This window comes from Microcaecilia unicolor, chromosome 2, assembly GCF_901765095.1.
Source record: "Microcaecilia unicolor chromosome 2, aMicUni1.1, whole genome shotgun sequence".
Taxonomy (NCBI): Eukaryota; Metazoa; Chordata; class Amphibia; order Gymnophiona; family Siphonopidae; genus Microcaecilia; species Microcaecilia unicolor.
This window is the reverse complement of record NC_044032.1, coordinates 109,901,746-109,919,347: the sequence shown is the minus strand read 5'-3', so window position 1 is coordinate 109,919,347 and position 17,602 is coordinate 109,901,746. Positions and strand designations below refer to the sequence as shown.

The following is a 17,602-nucleotide window of genomic DNA, read 5'->3' as shown; positions in this document are numbered from 1 at the left end:
CACTTCTTGAAGCCGCTGGAAGACTTCGATGTCATGGGCGGAAAAATCGCGCCGGCGAGATCAAAACTCGAAATGGCGAAAATGGCACCACAAAAATAGGGAGAAGAAAAACTTCGACCGAGGCCTAAATAGGGCCTACCCCGACGACGAAAGAAAACTTACCGGGGCAAAAAACTCGAAGTAAGGGAAGGGAGAAAACCAAGAGGCCTCCTCCCGACACCCTTTTTTTTTTTTTAAAGAACAAAGTCGATGAACGACGCGCGAGGTCAACTTTTTGGGGCGCGAACGGCGAAACACGACCGTACCGAGCGCGGACAAAAGAAGACTGGCCGGCACGAGCCGGTTCGGGCGGGAAGACGGCCGCGTATGCGCGGTGCGCATCGGCGCGCGAGGACTAGCAAAGGACTTTGCTAGAAAGTGTTCCGATTGGAGGGGCTGCCGTGGACGTCACCCATCAGTGAGAACAAGCAGCCTGCTTGTCCTCGGAGAAAACCAGGGCTTTTTTTGAGGGGGTACTTGGGGGTACTGAGTACCGGCACTTTTCTGTTGTCTGCTAAAACTGACCCAAGATTTAATGAAAGAACTCAGGCTCTACACACCAATTCTGTCTTGTCATAGATTCTGTGACTGGTTGCAGGGGGCCTGGCTATTGTGGGATGGGCCCCTCAGTGATCACCCCACCCCTGTAGGGTGGCCTGACATTTGAGTACCAGCACCGTTTTCACTAGAAAAAATAAACTGGGTAAAACTACAGCCCTAGCAAGAGGGTGGAGGGGGCTAGTATGATAACTGTGCATACCAAGGACATAGGTCAACCTACATCAAATGAAAACTTATGCTTATGTGCATGAGAGGCCCTAACTGCCAATATAATATGAGAATAAATGATAGCACTTGATGGAACATGTTGGAACATGATACGTCATAACAGGAAACAGAATATTCTGGAAAGATGCATATTAATTAGGTAGGAAGGGTAATTATAATTAAGATAATGAAGAAAGGAAGAAAAAAGTATTTCAGAGGAAACAGAAATGAGGATGGCAAGCCTCAGTGTGTCCACTAGGAGGTGGAGATATTGACAGCTCCCAGGGAAAACTCTGTTTTTATTTGCTACATGTTATACTGTATTGGGAGTTTATTTGGTACTATTTCAATAATTACTGATTGGCTTCTTTGACAATTTGAATAAACATTTATTATGTCTAATACTTATTTAGTAGCCAGAGTTTTTTCTTCCCTGGAATTCTGCCTGGAGAAGTAAAGGAGGGTGTGAATGGCATGAGGAAGAACCTAGCGAAGCTAGAGGAATGGACCGATATTTGGCAACTAAGGTTTAATCCCAAAAAATGCAGGGTCATGCACTTGGGTCGCAAAACGGTACAGTATAGGGGGTGTAGTGCTTCAGTGTGTGAAGGAAGAGCGGGACTTGGGGGTGATTGTGTCTGACGACCTTAAAGCTTTCAAACAGGTAGAAAAAGCGACGGCCAAAGCCAGAAGGATGCTTGGGCACATAAAGAGAGGCATGACCAGCAGGAAAAAGGAGGTGATAGTGTCGTTGTATAAGTCTCTGGTGAGGCCTTATTTGGAGTACTGCGTGCAGTTATGGAGACCGCACCTACGGAAAGATATAAACAGGATGGAGTCGGTCCAGAGGGCGGCTACGAAATTAGTAAGCGGTCTTGAAAGCAAAAATTATAGGGACAGGCTTATGAACCTTAACATGTATACGCTGGGAGAGAGGAGACATGATAGAAACATTTAAATATCTCAAGGGCATTTATGTACAGGAAGAGCCTTTTTCAAATGAAGGAGAGCTCTAGAATTGGGGGGGGGGGGGGGGGGGGGGGGGGGGGTATATGACAAAGTTGAAAGGGAATAGGCTTAGGAGCAACCTGAGGAAGTATTTCACAGAAAGGGTGGTGGAGGCGTGGAATGGCCTCCCAGTGGAGGTGGTGGAATCGAGGACTGTTCCAGAGTTTAAAAAGGCATGGGATAAGCATGTGGGATCGCTTAGGAAAGGAAGAATTAGAGGTTACAGAGGATGGGCAGACTGGATGGGTCAAATGGCCTTTATCTGCCGTCATGTTTCTATGTTTCCTTCAGAAGGTTACTTCTGTCCCAGAGGCAAGACAGAATGTTAACAGAAGCTGACGAGTCGGAGAAACTTAATGATTTCTCCGTAAACCTGGAGGATGTAATGGAGCACTTCTACAAACTGAAGAGTAGCAAATCTCCTGGACCAGATAGTATTCATCCAAGAATAATGATAGAACTGAAAAATGAACTTGCGGAGTAATTGTTAGTAATATGTAATTTATCCTTAAAATCGAATGTGGTACTGGAAGATTGGAGGGTGGCCAACTAACGCCGATTTTTAAAAAAGGTTCCAGAGGAAATCCTGGAAATTATAGACCGGCGAGTCTGACGTTGGTGCCGGGCAAAATGGTAGAGACTATTATAAAGAACAAAATTACACAGCATATTCAAAAGCATGGATTAATGAGACAAAGTCAAGACGCCTTTAGTGAAGGGAAATCTTGCCTCACCAATCTACTACATTTCTTTGAAGGGGCGAACAAACATGTGGATAAAGGTAAGCCGGTTGATATTGTGCATCTGGATTTTCAGAAGGCATTTGACAAAGTACCTAATGAAATACTCCAGAAGAAATTGTAGAGTCATGGGATAAGAGGTAGTGTTCTATTGTGGATTAAAAACTGGTTAAAAGATAGAAAACAGAGAGTAAGGTTAAATGATCAGTATTCACAATGGAGAAGGGTAGTTAGTGGGGTTCCCCAGGGGTCTGTGCTGGGACCCCTGCTTTTTAACATATTTATAAATGACCTAGAGATGAGAGTAACTAGTGAGGTAATTAAATTTGCTGATGACACAAAGTTATTCAAAGTCGTTAAATCGCAGGAGGATTGTGAAAAATTACAAGAGGACCTTACTAGACTGATAGACTAGGCATCTAAATGGCAGATGACGTTTAATGTGAGCAAGTGCAAAGTGATGCATGTGGGAAAGAGGAACCCGAATTATAGCTACATCATGAAAGGTTCCACGTTAGGAGTCACAGACCAAGAAAGTGATCTAGGTGTCGTCGTTGATGATATGTTGAAACCTTCTGCTCAGTGTGCTGCTGCGGCTAAGAAAGCAAATAGAATGTTAGGTATTATTAGGAAAGAAATGGAAAACAAAAATGAGGATGTAATAATGCTTTTGTATCGCTTCATGGTATGACAGCACCTCGAATGTGTTCAATTCTGGTCGCTGCATCTCAAAAAAGATATAGTGGAATTAGAAAAGGTGCAGAGAAGGGCAACAAAAATGATAAAGGGGATGGGACGACTTCCCTATGAAGAAAGGCTAACGCGGCTAGGGCTCTTCAGCTTGGAGAAGAGGCGGCTGAGGGGAGATATGATAGAGATCTATACAATAATGAGTGGAGTTGAGCGGGTAGATCTGAAGCGTTTGTTTACGCTTTCCAAAAGTACTAGGACTAGGGGGGCATGCGATGAAGCTACAATGTATTAAATTTAAAACGAATTGGAGAAAATATTTCTTCACTCAACATGTAATTAAACTGAAATTCGTTGCCAGAGAATGTGGTAAAGGCGGTTAGCTTAGCGGAGTTTAAAAAAGATTTGGACCATTATTAAATGGACTTGGGGAGCATCCACTATTTCAGGAATTAGCAGTACAGAATGTTTTGTACTTTTTTGGGATCTTCCCAAGTATTTGTGACCTGGATTGGCCACTGTTGGAATCAGGATGCTAGGCTTGATGGACCTTTGGTCTTTCCCAGTATGGCAATACTTATGTACTAAAAGTCTATAGATCATTATTAAATTGACTTGGGGAAAATCCACTGCTTATTTCTGGGCTAAGCATCATAAAATGTATTGAGCTTTTCTGGGATCTTGCCAGGTATTTGTGACCTGGATTGGCCACTGTTGGAAACAGGATGCTGGGCTTGCTGGACCTTTGGTCTGTCCAGTGTGGCAATACTTATGTACTTTTGTCCTTGATTGGTATCCTGCTCTACCAGGTGAAGGCTACCCATAATCTAATGTTCTGGAGCCCAGCAATCTTACTGTACCATTTACTGGACAAAGAAAAATATTGACTAGCAGAAGGCAGCACCAACCCCCTGTAAAAGAAGTGATGTCTGCCCTGAACTTTATTCTATCTCCATCTGCTTTGAGGCAGATATAGTCCACGTATATAGCATGAATAAGTTCTTATTTAGTTGAATCCATTCTTCCTTCCACTTGCATATTATTTCCTGTGCCACTGACTGCCACATTATCCCAAAGCACAATAGATCCACCTCATGCTTAATAGCGGACATGTGCTCTTTTCAACAAATGCTTCACCCTTTTTTCTCTATGTATCTTGCACGCTTGTGGCTAAAAGTTCAAATTTTCATTTCTTCGGTCCAAAGAACTCGGTTCCAAAATGCTAGAGGCTTTTCAAGTTTTTTTTCTTTTCTTTTTTAAAGCCTTCCCTTGTTTTGTAAGGGCAATCTAGCTTCATTTTTAAATGTTCAGATAGCTCAGTAGAAGAGCCCATGCCTGCTTAAACAAACATCACAAGCTGAGAAATTACAAGGCCCAGAATTTATTCAGTGGTAGCACTGTCTTCACTGAAAGGCTAACAAGCCACTAAAACTTTGAAAATAAAAAGTGAACAAGATCAATCTGTGGGAAAAAAAAACTGCAGTTATATTTTTGACTCAATATATCTGTTTTCTTTTGTTTTGCTTTTTTAACTGCCTTTCATGGTAGAGCTTTGTTTCTACATTTGTTTATAAAAGTTTAGGTATCCTGATCAAATTGCATGCTGCCATGAATCCCTAAATGTTCAGATGCTGACACAGTACAAGTTAAAAATCATTAAAAAAATAATTACTGTTATCTCTGAAACATCTGTACAACTTCTGCACTTTACACTAAAGCTGTGCAAAAATGAAAATAAACCTTTACTAGATCTGAAAATAAATCAATTTTGAACAGAAGTTACACATTTTGTAGACTGAATGCTCTCAATTGTACATATGTGATTTCCTTCCACAGATAGGTATGTTATTCCACAAATATTTCATGATTAAATGTTTAAAAATTTAACCAAAATTTGACCTGCTGGCGCTGCGAGACCTCTTTGGAGCAGAGTAGCTTTTAGAAGGTGTTCTTGACCTCTTTTCTTTACTCCTTTTATCATCCCTCTCTCTGGATCTCTCTCTTTCTTTGACCTTCACTTTATTCTCTTTGTCTTTTTTCTTATCACTGTGGAAAAACAGAATGCAGGCAGTGTGAAATCCTACTCCCATTCTTCTAAATGCACACACATTCCTTCCACAATAGTAGATAAAGTTTTTTGATCCAAGAAGAACTTCATTTCTCAAATGCTTGCTAACAGCTGTGCAGAATTAACCTAAATTTTATATCCTGTCAGGCAGGAGCTACTCACAATTTACAACTGTGCAAGACTGAATTTTAAACAGAACATGACAAACAAAGCCTGTAAACTTCAGAGCCGACTCAAGATGGTCTTGGTCATGGCGAGGAAGCTGGACAGTAATTCCAATGATACATAGATGATGATGATGACGACAGCTAAGGACCAATTTGGACTGTCACAGTTTCTAATTTTCTACCACTCTGGGTATTTGAACATATACATGCTTTACAAAAAAAAAAAAAAGTCTTTAAGTAGCTTGGTTGCTATTAGTCCACCTGGATGTATAAATATTAATAAAAACAAAAGAGAGGACCTAAGCTGATACCTTATTGGACTAACTTAAGTGACCTGCTGAGCAAAAAGTACCAAAGTGGGATTACAAGTAACAGAGATAAAGGCTATAAAAGTTTGGAAGGGCAACTTTCATTTCTGAAAATTTTGTGTACTATATATAGGGTCAGTAGAATTGGACTATACAATTTTTTTCACTACTTTGATGTTTTTCATGTTCAACAGCCTAAAAACTGCAGTTTTGAGGCTGCTGAACTGCAGATATCTGCAGGCTGCAGATATCTAAAGTGCGGTATGTGATTTCTGGGGTTACTTTTTTTTTATTGATAAACATTTCTTGTTTTTTTAGAGATATAGTCCATACCGGAGGCTGAAATTTTGCAGAATTATGCAGTTGATATCTCTATCTTGTGGTTTAAATAAGTCACGTACCCCAATTTTGGTATCTTTCCACTCAGCAGGTCACATATATATTTTACTAGTCTTTTGGAGCTAAAACCCTTAACCTGGTATCAGACAGAATAAAAAAAAAAAAATCTTCAAACCTTTATACTTTTTTCACAATGTGTTTAAAAATATTGTTCAAAATGCATTAACGGACGTCAGCTCCAGGAATGGCAGCATGGGGCTGAAGCTCTGGACGAGCGGTTTTAAAAGTACTAAAATACTTCCAAGTTGGGACCGGTCGGGAGCATTGGAAGGACCGGGCAGCATCCCTGTAGACATCGGAGACTGCTGACCGGGGCTGCGCTCAATCTGAAGGAGCGGAAAGGACGGAGGTGGTGATCGGGTCTGTGGGCAGTCTGGGGAAAACACGTGGCTTTGTGGAGGGCCAAGGTGGAAAGTCGAAGCAGCAGTGGCGAAAAAGGAATCGGGCCTTGCATCACGGAGACCCCAGCCGGAATAGTCCGGAATCCGGGTGGCCGACGCGTTCCCGAGGGCTGCTTTAAAGCAGAGGAGAACTCGGAGCGCAAGTGTTGTCAGGAGCAGTGGGAACGGCAGCCTTTTAGTCTAGATTTTTGCTCTAGACGACCGGGCGGTGGCTCTTGGAATTCCCCTGGCCTTGGTGGTAGCAGGGTGCGGCTATCTCCTTCTGCTCCTTGGGACCTGGGACAATGTGAGAGGTGAGAGAGGCAACGTGGGGAAGAGGACGAGTGGGCACGGGCCAAGAAGTGGCTGACAGTGTGCTTGGATCAGGTTTCATCTGCCTGATAGGAATTCAGTAAATAAAAAACAAAAAAGGAAGGAGATGAAGTCGCGGACCGAGATGGCAGCCTAGGCGTGGAGCTCCGTCGGGGCATGATTTGGAGTGAGCTAATCCCATAGAATTAAGCGGCATCCAGAGGTGTGAATTGAAGGGGAAAGGTCCCTAAGGAACGCCACTGAAGAAGGGACTGGAAAGATTCCGTTATTCGACGGAGCAGGGCAAGAAAATGCCAGAGGCGTTGGTGGGGCCGGAGCAGAGTGGAGTAAAGATGGCAGCGAGTCTGGCGGTGGCTGGGGAGGAGCACGCTGAGGGGGGTCTTCAGACTGGTGAATCCTCGAAAACGGACATAGTGGCTTGGTTTCAAGATCTGAAGGCTGATCTGGCAGGGGTGCGAAAAGATATACAGACTGCCCTGAGAGAAATTAGGGCTGAAATTCGTGATTTGGGAACGCGCGTCAGAGAGGTGGAGGAGGGGATGGAGAATGTCAAGCAAGACATGGGGAAACTACATAAAGGGGTGAATGCGGACATGTGGGGACTACAACTAAGGGAGCAGGTGGAAGACCTGGAGAATAGGTTGCACTGCAATAACCTGCGATTTAAAGGAATCCCTGAATCGGATATATTTAGCAATTGTGAAGCAGTGATTCGAGAACTGTATGGGTTCATTTTGAATGCTAAGGACGGAGGCCAATTGCCAGACCATTGCATCCAGAGAGCGCTTAGAGTGGCTGGTTCGCAGCGGGAAAATAGCCAGAGGGACATTGTGGTGTGTTTTGCCAATTTTTCCCAGGAAGGAGAAGATATTGCTCAAAGCAGCAAAAAGAAATTATTTGGAAAAACTGTAAGATTGCAGTGTTCCAAGATTTGGCTTGGACCATGCTGCAAAAACGTATATCCTTCCGAGAAGCCACGAGATTTATGAGGTCAAAGGGGATCCAGTCTAAGTGGCTTTTCCCATTTGGGATGTGGCTAACTGTGGATGGCAAATCACGTAAAGACCCCGGATGAGGCATGGTCAGCACTGCATTCTTTGGGGTGCAAAGATGTTCCAGCTCAGGAGTTAAGGGAGGCTTGTCAGGGAACCCAGAGCAGATTCAGCATGGCAGAAAGTGGTGGATCGAGGGAAGACTTCTAACATGCAAGCTTCCTGAAGGAGTACAGATTTGTGTGGAATTGTGGTGAATTGCTTGAATCAGTGGGGAGGTTGGGTGGAGGAGTGGGGGACATATGAATGTACTGGATGTGAGTGTAAGTAGGACGATGGGAGGGACAGGGATTAGCTTTGGAGAGGTTAAAGCCCTGGGAGTGTTCGTTGTTTCCTCGTGGGATGGCTAATTTACTGATAGAGAGATCCGCTACAGGGAAGGGTAGGATGGGGGAGGGAATGGGGGTAAGTTGGAGCAGAGGAATGTGGGTTGGGCGCAGGGGGAGGGCAGAGATTGTCTATGGGGGAGAGGGGACAAGGGGAGGGGGAGGGAGAGGTAGGGGAAGGGAGGGGAGAGACTCTACTGGTGGGTACATGGAATGTAAACGGGCTAAATAATCAGGGGAAACGCAGTAGAGTAAAGCATCAGGGTTAGATGTGTACTCGGCAAGGTTTTATAAATGCTTTGTGGAGGAGTTGGGAGACCTCTTGGTGAGGGTGGGAAATGTAGCTTTGGAGGGTAGTGGGCTTCCAGTGTCTATGTCTGAGGCTGGGATAACGGTTTTGCCTAAGCCTGGGAAAGATCCTGTGGTTTGTGGAGCTTATAGGCCTATTTCACTTTTGAATGTGGATGCAAAGATAATAGTCAAGGTTCTGGCTAACAGGTTGGCTAGGGTGTTGCCAACTTTGATCCATATAGGTCAATCTGGGTTTATCCCGAAGAGACAGGTAGGGGATAACATAAGGCGTACTCTTCATTTAATATGGGAGGCACAAAGATCTCGGCCTAGTACAGATTTGTTGGCTATAGATGCAGAGAAAGCTGTGCTGCAGGGGGGGGAAGGGTGAAGAGTTCTGATACGCTGTGCTCCATGTATAGTTTGCCTGTGGGGATATTTTTCCCTATATACAGATTCAACATTTTGTGGGGACATTGGGTTGGGAGGGGGGAACCCTCAAGAGACGGAAAGTCTGGAAATCTGTGCCTTCTGTTGAGGAGGGTTCCCAGACCAATATCAGTGATATATAAATTTTTAAGGGGGTATGATCCCAGACCATTTGGTTTCCAGGAAGAAAGATTTATTTTTTTATTATATTTATTTATATTTTACCAATAAAGTACAAAGATACATCTCTGAGGAAATAATACAAAGCAAAAAGGAAACATTTTTAAAAGAAATTACATCACTCATTTTTTTGTAGTCCACATTAAGGAGATCCAAGATGTCCTAAAAAGAAAAACCAATGGGAGTTGGAATCATAATAAGAATATTTCAATAACACTATATATGGCTCACTCATTTTACTTTAGCCCTATTAAGGCTATTAGGCTTGTCCTATATCCCTTCTGGTCTTCAAAAAGTCACTCAATTGATTAACATCGTAGAAAACATATTTCTTATCTTTAAATATTACTAAGCATTTACATGGAAATCATAATTGAAAACGAGCCTGCAAAGAGAGTATTTCTTGTTTCAACTCTAAGAATTTCTTTCTCCGCTGTTGTGTCCATTTAAAAATATCTGGGAAAATAGAAATTTTCCCTCCTAGAAAGTCCACCTTAGATTTTTGAAAATAAACTTTTAACAGTGCTTCTTTATCTTGAAGAAAAAGAAATTTCACAAGAAGTGCAGATCTCTTTTTAATTTCTTCACTAGATTGCTCTAGAAAAGCAGATAAATCCAAAGCTTCTAAGTTTTCTTTTGATTGAGCTTGAACTTCCTGATCCTGTAAAATATCTTGCTTTACAGGTAAATAAAACAGTTTTTGAACAGGTGGAAGAATCTGCTCCAAATATTTAAATTCTTCTTTCAAGAATCTGAAGAACATCTCTCTCGGTGACATCAAATCACTCATAGGAAAGTGTAAGATTCTAAGGTTTAGACTCCTCATGGTATTTTCTAAGTTTTCAATTTTTCTACTAATCAGCAGTTTGTCACTCACTACCTGAGTATGAACCTCTCGTAGTTTTTGTAATTCCACCTCAGTATTAGTTTGTTTAGCTGATAGGGCTTCCAAATCGCTTTTCATATCTTTTATTTGAGTAGCGTTGTTCAAAGATACTGTAATAAATGATAGACAGACCTTATGAAGGTTTTCTAGGGCAGTCCATATAGCCTCCAGCGAAATTTCGGCCGGTCTCATCAGCGGTTGAGTTGCCGCAAGATATAGCAAAGTTTCAGCCAAGGTAATATCTTTCTGTTTCGGTTCAACCGCGATGGCTCGAGATTGCTGGTCACCTTCCATTTTCTTCCCGCCATCGATTTTTCACCAGAGACCTGCCTCCCTTTCGGAGATATTCCTACTTCACTCTCCGGAACAGGAACTCCAGTAGGCCGTGGGAATGGAGGGGTTAATGGGCCTGCCAGGCTAAGCAAAAAATCGCTCTCCAAGCCTGTGCTCTCCCTCGCACTGGCAGCGGAAGCGCCCAAAAAAGTCGAAGCCAGGAAAGTAGAGATTGATGTTTGCCGAAGTCCAGGGGTATCCCCACCCTAGGAAGAGGAGGTCCCTTGGGTTTCCCTTTTCTTTTCGGCATGCTTCACTAGAGATTCAGAGGCAAAAAGTATGCAAAATTAAGAAAAACCTAAGCGTTCTTTAGGGAGCTAGCGTCTCTGCTTCCTATCCGTCGGCCATCTTGGATCTCTCTCCGCCACGTGAGGAAGATTTAAATTGCTGCTTTTCTGATCAGGAATGGGGAGTTATTTGTGGGGAGGTTCAGAAAGCTTCAGTATGTGTTTTGGTGCAGGAAAATGCTTATAAAGTCTTAAGCAGATGGTATTACACACCGGAGAGATTGAAGCAGATGTATCCGGGTGCATCAGATTTATGCTGGAGGTGTAATTCACAAAGGGGCTCCTTCCTACACATATGGTGGGGCATGCCCCAGGGTGGTTTTTTTTGGCAAACGGTTATGAAAGCATTAGTAAAGCTGATTGGTTCGTCTTTGGCAGAAACTTAGGGTGACTGCAGAGGACTACTCTGTTGTGATGAAACTTGAAGTAAGGAGCGTTCACTACCAAGGCTTGAAGCTCACTGACCCTATGAGCTGAATTAACAGCCACCAAGAAAATGACCTTCCAGGTCAAATACTTCAGATGGCAGGAATTCAGTGGCTCAAAAGGAGGCTTCATCAGCTGGGTGAAAACGACATTGAGATCCCATGACACAGGTGGCGGTTTGACTGGGGGCTTTGACAAAAGCAAACCTCTCATGAATCGAACAACTAAAGGCTGTCCAGTAATAGGCTTATCGTCTACACGTTGATGAAAAGCACTAGTTGCACTAAGATGGACCCTTACAGAGTTAGTCTTGAGACCAGACTCTGACAAGTGTAGAAGGTATTCAAGCAGGGTCTGTGTAGGACAAGAGCGAGGATCTAGGAACTTGCTGTCACACCAGTAAGCAAACCTCCTCCATTTATTATGTTTCAACGATTTTTATTGGTGATATATAAAACTTCACACAAACAAAAAATTGAGCAATACTGCAACAATCTCTACACACTTCAAGTTATAACCCCCAAGTGCTCAAATATGTACAAATACTTATATCATCCTTTTTTTATATTTTTCCCGCCCTTTCCCCCCTTACTCCGCCCATCCCCTCCCCTAACTTCCCAGCATCGTTCTAATTCTTCAAATTTTGGATGGCACATACATTAAATACAACTTATCTCGCATGGCTTAGTAAACATTGCCCACAATACTCTTAGATAATCGAGAGATCTTATTTCCACCTCAACACAGTATATCATGATGCCTTGGCACCTTCCCTTGTGTGTCCCTCTTATGACTATTTCCCATTAATGTCTAAAAAAAAAAAAAAGGGGGGGGGGCCCATCCGTTTAGAGGCGCAACTGCTACTTTTCCTGACAATCCTCTATTGGTTAAAAACAGAGCATCCTGACCCTACTTCACCAGTCTTCTAACTAGAAGGAATTCCAAAGCAGACTTCTGGCTCGGTGCGGAAGGGATTCAGCATAAACATCCCATACTGCTTGAAATAATTTCAATCTTTTGGGGGTTTGTCTAGCATATTGTCTTTCTAAAAGCATCAGCGCATGGAATCGGTTCCTCCATGTCCAGAAAGATGGCGCTTCTTCCCCCACCCACACTCCTAAGATCACTTCCTTCCCCAGAAGTCCCGCTTTCCTAATGAGCAGAGTAGCTGATTTTTTTCCTACCTTAAATGTTTCATATTTATCCAACAACACCGCTTCCATGGATAGCAGTATGTCAAATCCCAACAACCTCTCCAAATATCCAAACACTGCTCTCCAAAAGACCTGGGTCAACCTACATTCCCAAAAAGAGTGAAAAAAGGAGTTTGATCCCTGTTTGCATTTTTGACATACCAGGTTCTCTACCGCTCCTATCTAAAATAGTCGGTCTTGCGTAAAATAAGCCCTGTGTATTATTCTAAAATGGCACTCCCTCAGGGTTGCATTCACTGTAATCTCAGGGATTCTTTTAATTAATTTCAATGGCTCTATTTCCTTACCTAAACCCCGGACATCACGTTCCCATCTAGTAGTAAGATCTATAAATATACTGTATTGGGATTTCAGCTGTAGTGCTTTATGCAATCCTGATATCGACAGGCCCCCCCTCCTGAAACTTCTCAAAAAAGGCCTGAATTCTCTCTCCCAATGATGGGATTATGGCCCTCTGATCTAAAGAAGACACATAATGTCAGAGTTGTAAATAAGCCATCCTATCTCTCTGCTCTGCTATTTCCCTCCTCAGCAGTTCCTCCCATGTTATCATTCTGCCCTCCGAGCCTAACACAAGTTGTAATATCGTAATTCCTTTCGCGGCCCATCTACTGAAACTAGCATTGTCTTTGCCTGGCAAAAACTGCACGTTCCCTGTTATCGGCAGCTGATCAGACATATCCGCCCGACCCCCTAGAAGCAATACCAAACATCTCCAAGATTGACGTAACGATTTTTTTTTTTTTTTTTTTTTAAATATGTTTATTGAGGAACAGGACAACCACATGCGACACATTACCTTAAAAGTCATAACCTTTCCATACAGAGTTACATATGAACATCAAACTTTAATCACACTCGTCCGCAGTTCCTTTGGCAACACACGTCGTGGGCAATGCATTAAAGAGTTACCATGCCAGGGGGAATAAAACGCCGCTTCATAGCTTCTAGGGGTGTAACTCTGTTCTTCCAAGATCCAGTCTCCTAAATGACGAAATAGGCAAGCATAATTATATAAAGAGAGATCCGGGACTCCCAGTCCACCATATTTCCAGGAACCTAACAGATACTTAAATTGCATTCTAGGTTTCTGGCCTCCCCAACAAAATAAGGATATCATCCTTTGTAAACTTTTAATGTCTCTTTTCAGCAATCTAATAGGCAACATCTGTACAATGGGAATAACACCATGTTGAACAGTTGTATTCTTCCACCTATCGACAGAGGAAATTGCCACCAATTCGCCATTGTTGATTTACAGTGATCCAGCAAAGATGTGATATTTACTTTATAAAGCCTTTCAGTGTTACCTGTTAGTTGAATCCCAAGATACCGAAATGATGTAAACTCCCACTTGACCGGAAAGGAACCCACCCAATCCTCTCCTGTTGCCGACCTAGTAGGCATAGCTATGGATTTGTCCAAATTAAGGCAGAAACCTGAATAATCCCCATATTCCTTCAGACAGTCCATCAATGCTGGAAAAGACACCCGTGGATCTGTCATATGTATTAGTAAATCGTCTGCAAAAGCCAAAATTTTGAATATATGAGAGCCTATCCGCACACCTTTGATGTCAGGAGTGTTCATCATATCCCTTATCAGGGGGTCCAGAGTCAATATAAAGAGCATGGGTGACAATGGGCATCCCTGTCTAGTCCCACGATGAATCTCAAACTCTGAATCCGGGCTCGGGGGGAATTGTATAACGTCCGAAGTGCCGCTAAGAAAATAGAAATTCCCAGTATACTCTAACGCTTTCTCCGCGTCCAGGCTCACTAATAATGATGATGCCTGCGTCCGTTCCACAAATTCCATAGAGACCAGGAGTTTCCGAAAATTACGTGCTACTGTTCGCCCCGCCACAAATCCCACCTGCTGTTCCGAAATCAATCTTGGGAGCAATTTCGTCAGTCTGTTAGCCAATATCTTTGCAAAGAACTTAGTTTCTGCATTCAGTAAGGAAATAGGTCTATATGAGGATGGCTTTTCTGGGTCCCTTCCCGGTTTCAATAGCAAAACTATGAGCCAATTGAAGAGTCTGTGGAAGTGTTCCTTTCTCTATTATCTGTGTGAAATAGGACTGCAGTGTTGGGAGAATTGAGGAAGATAGCAATTTATAAAATTCGGCTCGGTGCCTTATACAAGGCACTCTGCTGAATCACTAAGCCTACTTCCTCCCTCATTATTGGCTGATTACGTTTTTTAATTTTCTTTCTCGCTCATCTTCGGCAAATCTAAATTCTCTAGGTATAGACCACCATCCATGGACTGTTCTAGTGGCCTTCCTTATAACTTTTGGTAGTAGTGGTGGAAAACTTTAGCTATATCCTTATCTGTATGTACTAAGCAACCATCTTTTTTTCTATTTGAGCAATGATATGTGTCCCTCCTGATTGCTTTATCAAATGTGACATAAGCTTTCTTGTTTTATTGCCATGCAGAAATAGTTGATATTGATAATATTTCATTGATTTCTTCGCCCTTTCATGTAACAGCTCATTTAAAGTGGTCTGAAGCGTAAGCAATAGGCTACAAACCTGCGTAGTGGGTCGTTCCCCGTATTGAACTCTAATCTTAGCTACCTATTTTTCTAGGCGCAGAATCTCCCTATCTCTAGATTTCTTTTTAAAGGATGAGTAAGCCAGCACCTCCCCGCGTAATACTGCTTTTGCAGCTTCCCAATATAAGACCCTTTGAATTCTGCATTATGAAATTGATATTCTTCCCATTTCTTCAATAAATGTTCCTTGAACATCGTGTCCCTATAAAGTTTCTGAGGAAAACGCCACATAAAATGTTTCCCTCCCTCTTCCCATATTCTAATTTGCACCACACCAAGGCATGATCGGATATAGCGTACGGGCCAATTCCTGCGTCCACTACCTGTGTGAATAATCCCCTCGAGAGTAACCAGTAGTCAATCCTAGACTGAGTTCCATGAGCTCTACAATGATGTGTATAATCTCTGTCACTGGGGTGTAAAGCTCTCCAAACATCTAACAGCTCCAAACATATAACCGCTTAATCCCCTTATCCGCTATATTGCCCCCTTTTCCTTCCGCTCTAGATCTATCCAAAGAGGGTTCATGCACCATGTTTAGATCTTCCCCCATGACAATAGGTAGGTCCATCATCCCTGCTAGTTTACTTATCAACCCCTTCATCCATTTATTGTCATAGATATTCGGCCCATGTGCATTACATAATATTAATAGTTTTTTGTTCAAGAGCACTTTAAGTATCATGTATCTGCCCTGTGGGTCCTTCCACGTCTGTTGTATTACTAAGTCTAGCCCCCTCCGCACCAACACCAAAAGTCCCGATTTTCGGCCCATGGCCGGTGATTCCGCTATCTATCTGCTATCTGTCATACCCACCATCGTTTGAACTTCAGATGTTCAACGGTTGGTAGGTGAGTTTCCTGCAAGAACACTATGTCCGCCCTATTGAGATTTAATGTCTGCATAATTTTCTGTCTTTTAATAGGTGAAGATACTCCGTTTACATTCCAGAATATTAATTTAACCGTTTTCATAACATTTCTCCCCACGCATCTTATTCTCAATCCAGTATATTTTGATCGCCAGCAAGCCGTCCCAGCAAGCGGCCTCCCAGCCAATCCACTAGAATTAAAGAACATAGGAGCGCTCTAAAGAATAAATCATTAGAAAAACCACTAGTAGCACATTCACTGGCTTTTGACCATAAATTTGAAGAGTATAAATTTTGTGCTATTTATGTGTATAAGAACAAGTGGAGAGGTGGTTCAGCAGATACATTTTTGTTACGAAAAGAGCAAGAATTTATCTATAACTTAAATACCCTTCATCCACATGGCTTAAATGCCGACACAGATTTGTCTGTTTTTCTATAACCTCTTATGATAGCTGCCTTTTAAGAATTAATATCATATTATATGTAAGATAGGCATCTAAGACATCCACCATACATCTATTTTTATTTTTATTACTTAGTGTATTCGCTATGTCATTCAGATTTTTTATTCAAAATTCATTCACTTTATATTTATTCGAATATTTTTCACTTTTTAAATAAAAAGGAAAATTATATTAGTAGCACGCCGCTGTCAACTGGTGCTCTTTCAATAAAGGGGGTGCCAATAATGGCACGTCGCTATTTATTTAATTATTTTTTCAGATGCTCCGTTTGAATCAGTGACGTTTTTTGACCTCTGACCTTTTTAGTTTCGTTTCGCCGGCTATTTAACCTTCCCCCTTTTTATATATAAAAAATAGAAATACAGGCAAGATTAATCCATTAAAAGGATAATATTTTACACTACCCCTTAGCCATCCAAATTCTTTTTAAGTAAGCTAGAGTAACAAATATTGTGACGTCATCAGCTATGTCATTCAGATTCATTCACTTTATATTTATATCAAAATTCATTCACTTTATATTTATTCGAATATTTTTCACTTTTTAAATTAAAAGGAAAATTATATTAGTAGCACGCCGCTGTCAATTGGTGCTCTTTCAATAAAGGGGGTAAGTGCCAATAATGGCACGTCGCTATTTATTTAATTATTTTTTCAGATGCTCCGTTTGAATCAGTGACGTTTTTTGACCTCTGACCTTTTTAGGTTCGTTTCGCCGCTATTTAACCTTCCCCCTTTTTATATATAAAAAATAGAAATACAGGCAAGATTAATCCATTAAAAGGATAATATTTTACACTACCCCTTAGCCATCCAAATTCTTTTTAAGTAAGCTAGAGTAACGAATATTGTGACGTCATCAGCTATTAAAGATACTCTTATATCTATATGTTTTAATATATTCCGTTGTTGAATATACTTCACTTTACATGATCCATTCTTTCCTCGGTTGTCAGTATATATTATTGATCCCAAATACAAAATATTGCAGGACCATCGCATCCTTGAGGCTGACCTATGACCCCCCGTTTCCTGTCTTAAGCTTCCTCTGTTTGCTGTGAGCTTTTTTCAGCAAACCCAGAGATACGCGACCGAAGCGCTGGCTTTATGTAAGTAGAATTTTTGTTTTAATGCTCTTTCAATGGCGAATTTGAAATTGAAATTGAGTTAAACAAATAAGCTGTCACCATCGATCTTTTTATAAACCAAGCACAGAATTACGTTATCGATTATACATAGAGACAAATACATTACTGTCTCCACCTCTTTTTAGATCAGTGGACCATGTTTTGAAATCTCTGACTCAGCTGTTTTTTTCCAAACCAACCCTTGATGCATGTGAGTCCAATACATTTTTTATAATAAGTCTGGTTCTT

General features: G+C 41.8%; 1 protein-coding gene across 1 annotated transcript in view; it reads right to left on the bottom strand.

Annotated features, from left to right (window-relative positions):
• The window catches only part of SREK1 (splicing regulatory glutamic acid and lysine rich protein 1), a 252,902-nt gene that overhangs the window by 80,543 nt on the left and 154,757 nt on the right, over positions 1-17,602 (bottom strand). Inside the window, 1 exon segment of the mRNA XM_030193208.1 lies at positions 5,145-5,291. Coding sequence (XP_030049068.1) covers positions 5,145-5,291 — 147 coding nt within the window.